General features: G+C 34.8%; 2 protein-coding genes across 2 annotated transcripts; both read right to left on the reverse strand.

The window, feature by feature from the left end:
- Positions 1-663: 663 nt before the first annotated feature.
- On the reverse strand, positions 664-4,989 carry LOC145624112 (putative pentatricopeptide repeat-containing protein At3g23330). Its single transcript, XM_081677074.1, has 2 exons — positions 3,964-4,989; positions 664-3,760 (listed from the first exon to the last, which is right to left on the reverse strand). Exons 1-2 carry the CDS (start codon positions 4,760-4,762, stop codon positions 2,796-2,798), a joined length of 1,764 nt encoding a protein of 587 aa, XP_081533200.1. The 5' UTR covers positions 4,763-4,989; the 3' UTR covers positions 664-2,795.
- A 1,626-nt stretch (positions 4,990-6,615) lies between these two features.
- LOC145559763 (histone H3.3) lies at positions 6,616-8,293 on the reverse strand. The gene is made up of 3 exons (XM_081621078.1): positions 8,179-8,293; positions 7,358-7,431; positions 6,616-7,249 (listed from the first exon to the last, which is right to left on the reverse strand). Exons 2-3 carry the CDS (start codon positions 7,427-7,429, stop codon positions 6,911-6,913), a joined length of 411 nt encoding a protein of 136 aa, XP_081477204.1. The 5' UTR covers positions 7,430-7,431; positions 8,179-8,293; the 3' UTR covers positions 6,616-6,910.
- Between the last annotated feature and the right edge of the window lie 8,759 nt (positions 8,294-17,052).

The raw sequence follows: 17,052 nt of genomic DNA on the forward strand, positions 1-17,052 counted from the left end.
TCTCTAGAAGTGAAGTAACTTGAAGCTTTGATTCTTCTAGCAAGACATTGGACTGCTCAATCTGGCTTGTTTGTGCAGCAACCGACTCAGACAGCTTTTCTTCTGAATCCTTCCTTCTGCCTACTTCAACCACTAACTCATCCACCTTCTTTCTGCTATCGGATAATGAGGCCTCTGCCTGAGCGAGAGAGGATTTAAAACTGATTGTCTCTTCTTTCACCGTCTGTAGTGAAGCTTCCGTCTCAATCAACTTAAATTCCAATTGCTTCAGCTTATCAACCTCAGATCTCAGGGACTTTATGGTTTTATCCTTTATCTGTAAATCCCTGTTTGCTTCTCTAAGGGATTCCTTCAGATTGTTTATATCTGCATTTTCCATCTGCATCTTGATTTCTCTCATCTCGTTAAACGCGTGATCTCTCTCCCTCTCCGTTATCCTTAATCGAGCCTTCACCTCGTTGAGCTCTTCTTGGATGTCATCATAGCTTATCATTTGCTCCTGCATCTCTGAACCGCTGACAAATATTTTCTTTGAAAGGATTGCATGAGAATCAGCATCCTCCTAAAACTCAAGATAATATAAATCAAACTCAAAAAGAAACAAGAAAACAAATTAATATGCCATGCAGTTGAACAATACCTGAGAAGATTGACCACCTTTGAGTTTCTGACAAGTTTTGGATAAAATTCCAACAAAAAAAGGTTCAGAATTTTATTTATTTCCCCTTTATTAAAATTAAAAATTTATTCAAAAAGTCGATATCAAGTATCTTGACCTGCTAAAAATAATAGGGGAAATGTAATACCAGTAATGAAAAGTAAACCAATAACCCCAAAAGATTTGATTAGAATGAGTAAAGCCTGAGAAATGAACAAACTCCAGCCCTACCCAGAATTTTATTTTTTATTTTTAATTTTTTTTTTATTTTTAATTTTTTTAATTTTTTTGGTTTTTTTTTTTCCTCGTTGAGAGGAGAACAAGATCAGTCAAAAGAGGAGGACAGAGAAAAATGGGACATATATTTAACAGGGTCATTATCTTAAATTTAGGCAAAGTCTATGGTAATGTGAATCTTCCATATTTAGAAAACAAGTGTGAGGGCAGAGAAGAAGCCTAAGAATACTTTGAATGTGGAACACTGCTAACCCAAGAATGAGATCTCTTACTTGTGGCCATTCAATATATTTTCCAAACTTGGAGGCTTTCCTTTCCTAAAAAACCACTGCCTCGAGATTATTACCAATTTAGCGCGATACTAATACATAGGAATAATGACCATAGTCATTGCTCTCAAATGAATGCAATAAATTTGAAATAATGAGGGAAATCACTAGAGATAACATGAGATAAAAGGGACTCGTGTCAACTGTCGAGATGGTTGGTGATTCGCATCTGGTCATAGCCATACATACAGATAGAAAATACATATAAATCAGATTGTATTATTTTGAAGACATTAGATTAGAAACCAATGTAAAATGCAAATTTGAATATTTTGATCAAATAAAGAAAATTCCACTGTTTGAAAGGTTCAAATCAGCTCATATGACCAATGTAGTCTGTTTGCCGTTGGTGATGTCATGAGCTGCTTATCCCTTTTTACTAGTATTGACATTCACAATAAAATAAAATAAAAAATAATACTCCTAAATTTATCCTTGATTGATAAAAGCATGATTATAAGCAGCAGCCAAACTTCTAAATGTTTAATTCGGGACCTTCATGAAACTGTCAAAGAACATTACCCATATATGCATTATAAATTTCAAAAACGCTATTCAGCTTTGACCAGGAAGAATTGCTTACCTGATAACAACTCAGGAATCATGAGCATCAACTTCATACTCTATAGAGCTCCGCTACAGCACTAATAAAATATGGATCCAAATGTGACGATTTACTGAGAAGTCTAATTTTGCCCTCAATGTTCGAAAATGGAAGCCTTCAAGAAGAATAGAAGCTCAGAGAATTATTATTATTGACATTCCTGCCACAACACATTTTGCAGGCTTCCTGCAGATCAACCATTTTGCCCGAGCTACCGACATATTGAAACCATTTAGGATTCAAAATTTTATGACCAACAAATCCCGGAAAAGAAGAGTAATACACCCCCTTCCCTACATTTGCAGTTTTTAATCTCATATTTTAAACCATGTAGAGTTGAGCAGAGAAAACCTGATAGAAATGTTGTTGTATACAGTATTTTTTTTCCCTAATGGTCACAGAAGAACCTGAACCTCTGGAACAATCACTTCAAACTATTAATGTACCAGGTTCCAATTTGTTATCATCTGGTGACAAGAAAAGTGGTTCATTGAAGACTCCATGATTGGTACTCCAAATATCCATTAACCTTGCCATACACATGTCGAACACGTTATCTGAAAACTCAAATTGATACAGATACCTGGAAATGACAACACATCCAAGTCTGATACTTCTAACAAGTCCAGCATATTTGAAGGGTCCGAGTGTCAGAAATTCCTGCACAACCTATTTAACATTCTACCCATAATGTTGAGTTGGCTAGGGGTCCCAGCAATAGAGTATCAGCTAACATCAAGGTAATTCCCCCGTGGATGCAACAATGATTTCTCTACATCAAAACATTAAATCCTCAAAACTTGTCCTTTAGTTGCAGGCTTGCAGCGATTGCATGATCCAGCTTCTGATATCAGCTCTGGAGATCCCACTCTATGTTGCAATGTGCATCTAGAATTTCTTATCAATACATTCCAGAACTCCCATGAATGCGCCACCTTTTATCAAACCATCAATGAACAACCTTGAGTTATGAGCCAAAACAGGTCAGTTCTGAAACCAAGTCTGTAACATCTTCAGCAGTTTTAACATGTAAGCTGATGTGCTTTAGAGCTGTACATATTTTATCAATCTCTGGGTGACTTACAGCCCCACCCACAAAAATGTGCACTTTATTACCAATTTCTGTCCAGCTATATGCACTCGATTTCTTAATACCCTGCTCTTTCATGGAACGCCTTACCTTAGTAACCTCCTTCCACATACCACGTCTAGCATAGATATTTGATAACATCACATAAGCCCCAGAATTGTTAGGATCCAATTCCAGTATTTTCGTTGCAGCTAACTCCCCGAGTTCTACATTCGAGTAAACATGACAGGCTGCAAGAAGAGCTCCCCAAACACCAGAATTGCCTTCAAATGGCATTTCTTGAATAATTTTGTAGGCCTTTTCTAATTTGCCCCCTCTACATAATATATCAACCAAACAAGCATAATGCTCAGAGCTAGGAGACATTTTACAGTCCTTAACCATTGAATCAAACCACGACATACTATCCTTCACCTTACCAGTGTGACCACAAGCAGACAACATACTAAGAAAAGTTATTCCATTAGGAGTAAAACCCTTTGCACACATCTCATTGAAGAGTCTACAAGCTTTATCATAGAGACCATGTTGCGCAAAACCAGCAAGAATGGTGTTCCATGAAACAACATCCGGGCTGTGAATTTCTGTAAAAGCCAACTCTGAATCCACAACACCGCCACACTTACTGTACATTGACAATAAGGCATTGCAAACAGATAGGTTTGACCCATATCCATACTTTACAACAAGCGAGTGAACTCGCCTGCCTTCTTGTAAGGATGTCAGAGAGGAGCAAGCAGTCAGAACAGAAACAAATGTTCCCTTGTCTGGTTGAAAATCCAGTCTCAGCATCTCTGAAAATAATTTCAGAGCATCCTCTCCAAATTCATTTTGAGTATAACCTGTAGAACAAATAATCAGTTCTACAGACAGTAACTCGATGCGCCATAAAATTCACTTGTCTTATTGTCTATTATTAAGATGCCTACAATAATAAGATATCTAGTATCAGCAGGTAGTAGAAATCCAGGCTGTCTATAATCTATAAATAGGACAAATTGAGCATTTAAAGCAAAAATCCTAACAAACTACCAAGATTGTATACCTGTGATCAGAGCATTCCAAGCAACATTATCCTTCTGCCTAAGCTGATCAAACAAATTCCTGGCATCCTCCACATTCCCCTCTTTACAGTAACCAGTTATCATCGCAGTAGTTGCAACAACAGTCTTATTTGGCATCTGATCAAACAACTCTCTCGCTTCTGTAAACATTGCATTTTCTACATACCCACTAATCATCACAGTCCAAGTTACACCATTCTTCTGAGGAACCTGATCAAACAAAGCCCTTGCTTCATTCATCATTCCTTCTTGAAGATACCCATCAATCATAGCAGTGCAAGAGACAACATTCTTCTGTGGCATCTCCCTAAAAAGCCGAACCGCCTCCTCAACTCTACCATACTTAACAAAACCTGATAACATTGCATTCCATGAAGCCACATTTCTCTTGGGCATCATATGAAAATACTCAAACCCCTCATCAATCAAATCATTCTCAATACAACCTGCTATCATAGAATTCCAAGATACCACATTTCTTTCTGGCATTGACTCAAAAAGTGTTTTGGATTCATGGAAAAATCCATTTTTCCAATACCCAGTAAGGAGAGAATTCCAAGTGACAACATCTCTCTTAGGCATTTTATCAAACAGTTGGCGGGCAGCCTCAATGTTGCCTGCTCGTGAAAGAGCAGAGATCTTGGCGTTGCAATTAGAGACATGGTTAGTTGAGTAGAGGCTATATTGGTGCAGAATATGGCGAAGATGGAGAAAACCAGCTGAATTAAGCAGTGAACTGCGATTATGGGCGATTGTACGAAAATGGCAGAAAACAAACATTTTTCATAGTATATGGTAAAAACAAAGACGGGTTGAGAAAGTTGAAGAAAGAGCGCAGTTTATATACCTTTGTTGGGTAAGTAAAGAAGCTACCTGAGACAATTGTCAACTTTCAATTGCTAATTTCGCGGGCTTTAATGGCTGATCACTTGATGGGATCATTAGTTCATTACATTCATTTTATAGGGTGTTAAGACTGTTAGTGTTACACTGTGTTATGCATGTATTCATTTTATAGGGTGTTGCTGTACGTGTTAAGAGTACTAAATGCCGCGATACAATGACTGTTTTGCCCCTCTGCTCTCCCCAATTTCACTAGCACGGAGTATTACTCTAAAAGACACTACTAAAATAAGGTGAATTAAACAATAAATGTAGCCTTAGTAAGGCAGGTAGTAGCAGGACTAGCAGCAGCAGGTAAATCTCGTATTCTCGTTGTACAGATAAGTTTTGATTACTATACTAAAAACTATTACACAAAAGGTATTAACTTAAACCAGCCATATTTCCTACTATACTAAAAACTATTACACAAAAGGTATTAGCTTAAACCAGCCATATCAATCAATTACATTATACTAAAGGCGAAACTTAGAGAACACTTGGCATAATATTATAAAAAGTTTTTCCTCCAAAACCACTTACTAAAAAAAATAAATTATGACTTTTAGTTTGTATAATAAAATCTAAAATAAATATCCTTAAATATCAAATTGTCAATTATAACTATTACATATTTAATTAATTTCTTTCACAATATTTCATACTTTTTACTACAAAGTCTATTTATAATAATAATATTTATAACCATTATTTTTGGTAAAATTTATTGTCACTAGAATTATTTAACAACCGTGCATTGCACGGGGTTTAATCTAGTTTCCTACTATACTAAAAACTATTACACAAAAGGTATTAGCTTAAACCAGCCATATTTCCTACCCAAGCCCCTGAATGATGACCTCCACGGCTCTACTCTCCCAACTCTCTATCATTTTCACAGTTTCACCCAAACACTACGTTGAGCCACCAGGACTACCCGCAAGCACTACATCATTTATAACTATCCACGACCAGCCACCACCTGACCACCACAAATTTATTCTTTCACCGCTCTCTCCTCACTTCACCCACCATCATACCCACTCACAGCCAACGCAACTCAAGGTCTACAGTAACAGCCTCCGCCATGGAGATCGTTGCCACCATGGTCGGAAAGGAAAAACAAGCCCACACCCTTGTTGAAAATATCCTAATAACATATCTCAAGTCCACCCAACAAATAATGAGATGCCAATCTTACGGAGTGAGAAAAGCATCCATGGATCCTGATAGTATCATGGAAGCAGATGCAGTCCGTGCAGATACCAAATAGCTAGTAGAGAAATTATAACATTGAAATGCAGATACCACACCATAGCTCCAGTGGGCACTTCCAAGTTGAAAATTATAAAACTAATTCAATTGACAGGGGCAGCCTGGGAGTATAAGGAGCACCGTGCATATGATAAGAAGACATAAATAGGTAACAAGGGGAATGGGTCGAGGTGATAGCAGGTTAGCAAAAATAATAACTAAAAACAGTACAAAAGGAAAAAGCACCCACGCTTATCTTTTACATCTCTCCCTAAGGCGCGAATGCATTATCCATTGCTTTATGTATTGGAAAGTGGAGACAAGAATCAAGTACAAAACTTGAACATAAAAAGATAGAAAAGAGGCACCTTAAATCTTAACACCAAAGCATATATGGACATAATAAAGTTTAACATGTTTTAACTTCAAGAACCTGGTTAACAAATTTAATCAATAACGTAAAAAGATCACAACAAAAAATTAACATAAGAAAACAATAACATAAAGGTCTGAATATATATCAACTACATTAGATGAATGTTTCCACACAAAATCAGTGTGACACCAACAAAAACAGAAATTAAATACCAAATATACCAAAGTTTGAGTTCCTTGCTCTCAAAACACACCACCCATCATCACTTTTAACTACATCATTCACCAGAAAACCCCTTCTTCCCCAAACAAAAAACAACCCCTATTTAAGTCCTGCATTAAGCCTAACCAAGAACATCAAACTAATACTATTATAGTAGTAAAAGCATTAACAAACGATAAGACGAGCTCAATTGCTTAAGCACGTTCACCCCTGATCCTGCGGGCAAGCTGAATGTCCTTAGGCATAATAGTAACACGCTTGGCGTGGATGGCACACAGGTTAGTGTCCTCGAAAAGACCAACAAGGTAAGCCTCAGCAGCTTCCTGAAGAGCCAATACAGCATGAGACTGGAAACGGAGATCAGTCTTAAAGTCCTGGGCAATCTCACGGACCAACCTCTGGAATGGCAACTTCCTGATCAAAAGCTCAGTACTCTTCTGGTACTTCCTGATCTCACGAAGAGCCACAGTTCCGGGACGGTAACGGTGAGGCTTCTTCACTCCTCCGGTGGTTGGGGCAGACTTACGAGCAGCCTATCAACACAATATAACAATCAGATTGACAATTGAATTGCAGATTTGTGTACAGTTTATCAAAACATCAACTCAAATAAGAGAGACAGAGATTGATCAATCAAATACCTTGGTAGCAAGTTGCTTCCTGGGAGCCTTTCCTCCAGTACTCTTACGAGCAGTTTGCTTGGTACGGGCCATATCTAGAATAATCAGATATATAATTAGCAAACGTAAATAGATCAAATCAACAATGTCAAACAAATTAAATAATGCATAATAGCCAAAACAGCTTCGATGAATATTAAACCCTAATTTCAATCGAATCCTTAAAGAGAATTTCAAATATTTCACCAAATTCAAAACCTTTTGACAAAAACGAAAGCCTAATTTTCAAATTTTTAGAGCGAACGAAAAATTTGAAGATCCAATAACCAATTCAAACGACATACAATAGTATCTCAGATGAAAATATAGCTTTAAAACAATTGAAAGCTTTAAATCACAATTTATGATTTATTTGAAGTACATAACAAGACAATCAAGAACAAAAACACGTGAACAGCTCAAAAAATTAACAAAAAACTACATAAATTAATCGAAATTGTATAAACCTAGATGTCAGAACCTTAATTATGATTTCAGCAGCAAATTAATACAATACGCAAACTGAAATTATCATGAATTGTAACAAACTAAATATCAAAACCCTATTTATGATTTCTACAGCAAATTAACTCAACACGCAAGCTAAAATTATCATGAATTGTAACAAACTAGATATCAAAACCCTAATTATGATTTCTACAGAAATTAATTTAATACGCAAGCTAAATCATGAAGACGAAACCTCGAATATTCAAATCACAACATAATAAACAAATCAAAGCAAATTAATCAAAAACATTAATTCAAGACAGATTAAAGAAGATCAGAGAGAAGAAATTTACCTCAATGAAACTCCTTAGCTAGAGAACTTTGACGATTTCTTCTCTTTCTCTCTCCTCTTTCTCTCTCTAGAATGTGAAGAATAGCAGAAATTTGAAAAGGTAGGTGGTAAAGGGGTTTATATAAGGTGAAGGGGGTAAGCAAATGATAAGAGAATCGGACGGCTGATATTGGTGATCCGTGTGCTTTTACAGTTGTATGATCTAACGGTGGGTAATAGCGAAGGTTGTGTTTTCTCTAATGAAGTGGACGGTTGTGATTTGATGTAAGGGTTTGCTTCGGATTGAGGATTTGTTTGTAGGTTTCCTATTGGTTGACATATTCTAACTAACACGTTTTGTAGGGTTTTAAAAAAAATAAAAAAATAATTGGGATATTGATTGTGATGTAAAGTGACGCATATACCCTTGCATAATGAAGCTCAATTAACTAGATTATCTATAGTCTAAAAAAAATATTATCTGTATTTACTTGTATGGAGAGGATTGGAGGGCCTCTAGCCTCTAGGGATGGGGCATGGCCTTATGGAGCAATTACTATATGTAGATTGTTGAGTAGTCAAAAATATGCCCGACTTAGAGCTAGTTTCGATTTACAGAAAATAACTGAATTTAATGAGACTGGATTGAATTGAATTGAAATATATGAGAGAAGAAATTAGGAATTGAACTGAAATTAAGTTGAACAAAATAAGTCCTTAATTAACCGTCTTGTACCAACAATGACCTAAATCAAAGGGTTGAACCGAAATGCTAGTAAAGCTAAATACGATAAGTTCATTTCTCCCTTACTACTCAAAAAAAAATAAATTTGGTGGTTAAACTATAGTTAAATTCGTGCATCACATTAACCTATTAGTTTAAGAAATATTCCAATCCAAATTACTAATTCAGTTTTGACTTTTTTTTTTTTAATACGGTAAGATAAGGGGGTGCCCATCCAATCACAAGAGGGATGGAGGTGAGGATCAAACTTTGGTCATACCGAGGAAGATGGAGGGACTAACCATCCCTCCACTCCTTGATCCTCTCGTTTTTTTTTCCCTCTCAATATTGATTGAATTGAACTTTACTTTCAACCCTATTTACGGACAATTATATTTCTAATAACCCTTTTCAGATACTCTAGGCAAGTCAATATTGTTCTTATTATTATTATCATGAAATTTATTATTTCGTATTTAATTTCAATTCAATCTAGTTAACGAATTCTGGTCCAAAAGAATGGGGCTTTAATTCTTAAACTACTTTCAATGGGTGTCCATTTCTAAATGAACTTCATTAATAGAATTAGTGATGGCCAAAAGCATGTTCAACACAACCAAGTGTTTGACAATGTCGTGGTTAAGATAATTTTTTATGGTGGTCCAAATTTATAATTTTAACAATTCTTTGTCAATGTTAAGTGTAGAACTGTAGGACCTTGTATGATTATACCAACAATTTTCCAATGTGCGATAAATCTACATTTATTTGTAGATGACATGACTTTTTATTAATTAATTCATTAATTTCAAAAAATATACTCCCTTCGTCCCCTAATATAGTTTTTATTTGTGTTTTTTCACGGTATCAATCAATTAACCTATACTAAAAGTGAACCTAAAGTGACACTTGTCACGATGTTATAAAAAAATTTCCCACCTTTTTATCTTTCTTTTTATTTTTTGCCAAATTTTAATAACTTCCATTTTATAACCTACCATAATACTTATTTCCATTTTGACAACACATTTAATCCAATCATACTCAATTTAAATTTTTTTTTTATTATTTTTTAACATATATTTTATATACTATAAATCTTTTAGTTACAAATATACTAACATAGTTTAAAATTAAGGTATTGACATATATCATCATCCAAGATTATCATAATATTATTATAATTTTTTTTTCCTCCGACTTAAAATTTATTTTAATTAAAAATAGGAATAATAATTTTGGTATGATACTTTGTATAAATCTTACAAATATACATAATGTTTATAAGAACAACTGAACAAAATCATTTTATTATATTATGCTCCTCCGTTTTTTTATAAGTTATGGTTGAATTTGCACATTTGTTGCGACACAACTTTGACCATCAATATCTTTAATTAGAGACTATTATTTTGTTACAAATATTTTTTTTTAGATAAATTTGTTGAATTAACACCATTCTTTATAAATTTTATCGTAAAGTTTAATTATGACTGTGCATGACACGAGATTTAACCTAGTATATTCTAACAGAAAGTCGTCCAAGTCAAAGCGATAAGCTACCAAGCATACTTAAATTTCAAATGAAGATAAACCTCCCGTGAAAAAAAAAATAAAAAAATAAATAAATCTTCATCTTTTTCTTCCCTTCGGAGTTTTTCACATCAGTCATCCCCTCTCTCACTTTACTTCATTTGAAGCGCGCACTCTAAATTCTCCATTGAAGCGGCTTTTTATATTTCTCAATCTAGGGTTTTGTATCACTTATCGTTAATTTAATTGTCTGCGTAATCAATTTAGGGTTCTTCGCCGCCGCACCGCCACTCGCCGGAGTCGCCGCCGCACCGCCTCGCCGGCTGCTTCATCCGCATACACACACACAATCGGCGCTCTTCGACTCTTTTTGCTGCCAGGTAAGTTTGTTTTTAAGTTTTTAAATTTGTAAATTATACCCAAATTGTTGAATTGTTGGGTTGAGTACTTGAATTTGTGATTAATTGAGTTAATTATGTAATTTAATCTAGTCAATTAGTGTGTGTTCTATTGTTTTTTGAAATTGTTGATAATTTATCAATTTAGGGAGTTAGGGTTTCTGATTTTTTAGGAATTGAATTGCTGCTTTTTTTTTTTTAGGAATTGAAATTGTTTTCTGTAAATTGATAATTTGATATTATAAATTGTTTCCTGTAAATTGATATTATAAATTGACAGTAAAATTGATTAATGGATGATTTCATATTAGAACTTAGGATTTCTGTTTTTTTTTTTTTTTTTTTTTTTTTTGGAATTGATTAGTTTGGATAATTGCATATGTGGATTGTAAATTGAAGCATTTGTGGTTTTCTTAATCTAATTGTTAATATAACTTAATTTTCAGAATGAAAAGGAAAAAAATGTGTGATATCACAAGTTTCTTTGGTCCGAAAAATGCATTATGTTTTCTTAATCTAATTGTTAATATAACTTAATATTAGCTTTTTTTTTAAAATATTCTTGCATTAATTATTGATTAGTAGTCGGTGGTGACCTAGCACCCGAAAAATCCTGAATCCGCCACTGAATGTAACAGATCACATGAGCCACAGATACCATTTGGATGTCAGGGGGTTCGAGGCAAGGTCAGCAAATCCTAACCTAAGTTGGTAGGCTGATTCTGGTGTTGTCAGATGAATAAGATGCTTCTGTGGCACATCCTCTGGCTTCTGAAGAGAAGTTTCGTACAGAGTATCCGTCGACTTGTCCATTGTTCCATAGATGTAGTCATAGAATGGCATGAAGAGTGAGTAGTTTGTTCGGAAGTAAGTGTGATTAAGTAAGTGTGATGCAGAGAATGAAACCTATAACCACAGAAAAAACTATAATCAAACTGATGCAATTAATAGAAATAAGGGTGATGCGATTGATAAAAGTAAAATGACATAAAAATAATTATTAGCCTAAATAGTATGCTTTCGAGAAGTTGCTCACACTAAAATGAAAATTTGAGAAACAAAAAATCAAATTATATTCGCACAGTCAAAAGAAAGGAACCCTAAATTTGACTTCACGAAACTTAAAAACTGACCAAATTGGGAAAGCCTCAATTCAAGAAATAATGATATTGGAATATAGAGGAGAAGAAAAACCAAAAAAAATAGAGGATTTACCATTAAATAGCTTCAAACAATCGACCGTAAGCCTTCTCCTCCTCTTGTACCTGTTCGATTCTGATTATTACTACACAATCCTTCCCCCAGTTCCACCCTCTATCTCTCTCTAAGCTCATCTCCATAATAAAGATGCTACCTTTAGTGCAGTTCTATAATCCCCAAATATCCACCCCTATATTTCTCAATTCTGAAATCATCCAAATCCAACTTTACCCCACAACCATCACTCTATTTGCAACTAACACCCACCAATAATATCGGATTTTCCTGCAATAATTAGCAATATATAATTGGGGAAAAAATAACAATATAAAAAATTGACAAAAATTAGGAATCAACAAAATTATGAAACTGAAATTACCTAAAAATATGAGTTTGAAGCTCTTGACAAACCCAGAAACAATGCTATTGAAGCTTAGACTGTCAATTTTTGAAAACAAATTTCTTTTTACTATTCTTTCTCATAGTTTTTAGTTTTGTTAATATTATAAAGTCAATTCCCACTATCTCCCCTCCTAATCTCTCCTTTTATCACTTCCTTCTTGTCTTGAATCCTCTCTTAGATTGACATGATTTTGAAATATTGTATGAATTATTTCATATTTTGATCTATACAAAACCATAACAGAGCAATGGAAGCATTTATTTCAAAAGATACTTGTGCTTCTAGCATTATTCAAGCAAATAACAGACAGTTCAAACGGGGCTAACATAAAGCACAATAAAGAGGCTACCAGATTAAAAAGATACCAGAGCCATGAAGAACGGGGTTTTGAATTTATACCTGTATTCATAAGTAGCATCGATGCACTCTCAGAGCACTAAATCTGATCCATTTTGCTTCGTTAACTTTTATTGAAATCCTGACACACAAAACAATTTACCAACACAATTTTCATCAAATTTAAATCATAATCACATATATAGGAGAACTAAAAATAATTTATGAATTGTGACACTATTCACAGCAATAAACCAGCAATGCCCTTGATCAAGAGACAGGATTTTCCTCAGTGAGTGAGTTTTCTTCACTTGATGTAATATAATGTTCGGTTTCTTTGTTTAAGAAAATAATGTGGAAGTATAGTATAATCTTGGGATCCAATTCTATACATGTCACAAACCCAATCTTGGTATACAATGTGGAATTATTATATGAGCTGCATCCTCTCCTCCCCCTCCTCCCTCTCTCTTCATTTGCTCCATTTTCCTCTCTCTTTCTCACATTAGTTTTTAATGGATTGTATTTTTTAGATCTCTTTGTACTTGATTGTAGTAGAGTCAAATTATACTCTATTTATTTATCCTTCGCAACCTATGCATAGTCACTTTTTTTTCCCTAATCACTCATAAATTGTTATAAATTTTAGCAAGTCTCCTTCTACTTGCTCACCTCCCTCCCTCCACTCTATCTCTCAACTTTCCTCCCTCCCCCCCCCCCCCCCCCTTCCATATTACTCACCTATCAACCTCTGCCTCCTCCTCTCTAATTCTTCTTTTCTCAATGCTAATTTTATGATTTTGCAAAATTTGGGACTTCTCTTCCTCCCCCCCTTTTTCTCTTGTAGTTTTCTTCCCTCTCCTGTTCAGTTTCATAGCAAAAGCATTAGATTGTATCAATGCTTCTACAAAAATAGATCGAGTTCAAACACATTCCAGCCAAAGATAAATGCTACTCTGTGCTTAAGCTCACCGAAACTAATACCGTGGCATCTCAATAGAGAAAACAGGTCCTCTAAACATTAATGATTCCTTAGGTATCAGATTCTATTACCAAGAATGCCTTTAGATCATATGAAAAGTGACATGCAACGTACGAGCAAAGAAAAAAAACATAACACCAGAAAAAACAGAACTCAAACTCAAATTAAACCATCAAAATCAACCAGTATCATTCAATACCTTCTCTCCACGAATAACAACCCCATTTTAATAACCATGTACTTAACTCCACTAAGGTGCAACCGAGTCGGTGCAAGGGTACCGGGCTCCTCGAAACCCTTCACAACAGCAGTTATTTCATCTGGATTAAATTGTAATTCCATGGTACACAAACCACATCAATATCATGACAAAGTCCCATTACATCAGAGAACATAAACATATAATAAGAGAAACAAAGTGAAAAAGTAAGCTTTATTTGACTACATTGAGTACAAATTTATGCTACAAACTAACAATGTTGTTCTTGATTTCACATCTGTACAAAGTTGATTTTTACCAGTAAACTGAAACAACAAGACTTGTTACAATTCAAGACCCGAAAAATTCAATGCCAGAAAATCAGTGTTATACTATTGCGGTATTGCCAAATTTGGAAAAGTATCAGTCTGTCTTTGGATATCTGCTGACTCATTCATACCCCTGCTTTCAACCAGCAGAAACTTAAAAATCAATGCTATGCTGTTAAATAGGAAAATTGATGGTATAAATTCAGGGGCAATAACAGTCAGCCAAAGAGCCCTAGAAAATCAAGCCGAGGACCAAAATGTTCAAAAAATGCTATGTGGACCAGCTCACTACCTGAAAATTGACCCGACCAGTTAGGCTCAATCATATTGATCAGCTGGACCACTTCAGGTAGAATTCCTCCAAGGAGATGCAACTCTGAGAAGTGAGAAGCCTAAACCATGTTGTACCAACGACTCCTTGTTAATTCTGAAAAGATGAGATATTGGGATACTAATCTATACCAAGAACTTGCAGAAACATAAGAAGATAGCCTGCTGCTTACATTTGCTCCTGTACAACAACTATAGTTATATAGCAGTAGATATGGAATATAGATTTGATCCGTAGATGATAAATAGATTTCCCTTTTGTTCTGTTAACTCGGTACCCTAAAAAAATTGAGACACATTTAATTGTGAATATAAGAGTGCTGGAAGAACAAGTACCAACTACAAATTCCACAAATATATCATAAAGGTTTGGTTTAATGAGTGGAAAGTGGGTAAAGTTCTAGCAATTTTAGTATAGTAGACTGTAATCCCAAACTTAACATCAATTAGTTGGAAACCAGGCAAGTCCAGTTGCTATAATACAAGTCTTGTCACATAATAAGTGGTCAGTTAAGATGTTAAATGCCATACATTAAGTCATTAATAACTAATTATTGAACCAATTAACATCAATCAATTCTAGTGGTGGCCGACATTATATATGAGGACTCAGAAGTATACGCAAGATTCATAAAAATAATGATTTATTTTTTGAAAGGATGTTCATTTATGTAATTACCCATGCATTCATCAATCATATAACAATTCCTCCACCCTGCTTATCACACAATTCCATCCCAAATATTTAAATTGTATTAACACAAAATCAAACCAACAATAATTCCTTGATCCAAGCAATTAACAAACACCTAAACCACTATTAAATCAAATGAACAAAACTGAAAACAAAATCAAAGCAAACCCATCAAAGTTATCATCAAAACAATATAATCAATAAAAGGGTTCACATTTAACGATTAAAGGTGAAAGCAGAAACAAGAATTAGAAATGAAAAACCCAAAATCTGGGAAATGAGAAATATATGTATACCTTGACGACCTCGAAAGAGGAAATTGAAAGAGGAAGATGAGGCATAATAGCAGGCGGAGGTGCCATCATCATCATCATCATCAATATATCTAATAGAGAAACTCCCGAATTTAATTTTGTAAAATTGAACTGAAACCTGAAATTTGAACATTAATCAATGAAAATCCCCAAAATTACCCGCGCTGTAGACACCTAAAAATGTCTCCCCAAAACCAAACCCGATGATAAATAACCTTTCACCGCCACTGTTGGTCGGGTTTAGTATTTAATCTCGAGAGTGCTTAAAAAATCGTATTTTATTAAATTCTTATTTTTGAAAGGTCTATGGATTAGTCTTGATGTTTGGAAAAAGCATAGTTTTAATTTTAGCCCAAGCTTGTTGATTAATTTTAAGCCCAAACCTTTTTATTTTATTATTTATTTTTGGCCCAAACATTTTATTTCATTTTATTTTATTATTTTAGCCCGAATAATAAAAGTCAGGAAAAAGCCCGAAATTATCAATCGGCACTTAAAAAGCCGAAAGAAATTAGGGTTAAAAATGAATTTAGATGGAAAAATGTACTGGAACTGACCGTGTCACGGTACAGCCTGACCGTGTCACGGGAACCCTTCCCGTCTGACGGTGGGACTTCCCGTGACACGGGAGGTCTGCCGTGACACGGGATGTTCCATGTCCTTTCCGCGTAAACCCTTAACGCGTTTTCTGTTCCGTTTTCTGAAAATTTCCCGCGTCACTCCAAAACTGACCGTGTCACGGGAATGTGTACCGTCTGACGGTATAGTCTGACCGTGTCACGGTACAGTCTGACCGTGTCACGGGATACTTTTTTAGGGTTTTTATCATTTTAGGGTTCCGTGTGCTCCCTCAGCACATTTCCCTATAAATACCCCCTCATTTCTGATGTACGGGGCAACGAGAATTCTATTATTCTTATTTTCTCTCTTCTATGCTATTAACCTAAACACTAGCCTACCCTTTCCACTTCAAAATTCCTTCTTCAAGCACTCAAAGGAGTCCATATTTTACTCGAGGTTCTGTCCTTAAGCCAAGGCGTGAAAGGTAGAATCGTTTGAGGGTTTGGCCCCAAAATCAACTTTAGCTTAATTTAATTTAATTTAATTATTGTTTTATTATTTCCTTGAAGTTACTAACTCGTTTATTATTTTGTAGTTGCAAGCAAACAGATTTAAAGTAAGGATCATGCTCTTTTATTGTTATTATTATTTTTTAACAATTTTATGCTGTTGGGATTGTGATTAAATTGGTATTAATGTTGATTCTATTATTGTTTTTATTATGATCACCATATTGAATGTTTAAAGGGAATATGTAATTGAAAATCACGACTAATAAGATAATTTGGACGACCGGTTTAGGATCCTTTTTAATCTTATTATTAATTGAAGTGATCACCAAATTTTTAGAATTATGTGTGCATTAATCTTAAACCAATTTAGCTAAATAATAG

The sequence above is a fragment of the Chenopodium album genome, chromosome 1 (genome assembly GCF_948465745.1).
Source record: "Chenopodium album chromosome 1, dcCheAlbu1.1, whole genome shotgun sequence".
Classification (NCBI taxonomy): Eukaryota; Viridiplantae; Streptophyta; class Magnoliopsida; order Caryophyllales; family Amaranthaceae; genus Chenopodium; species Chenopodium album.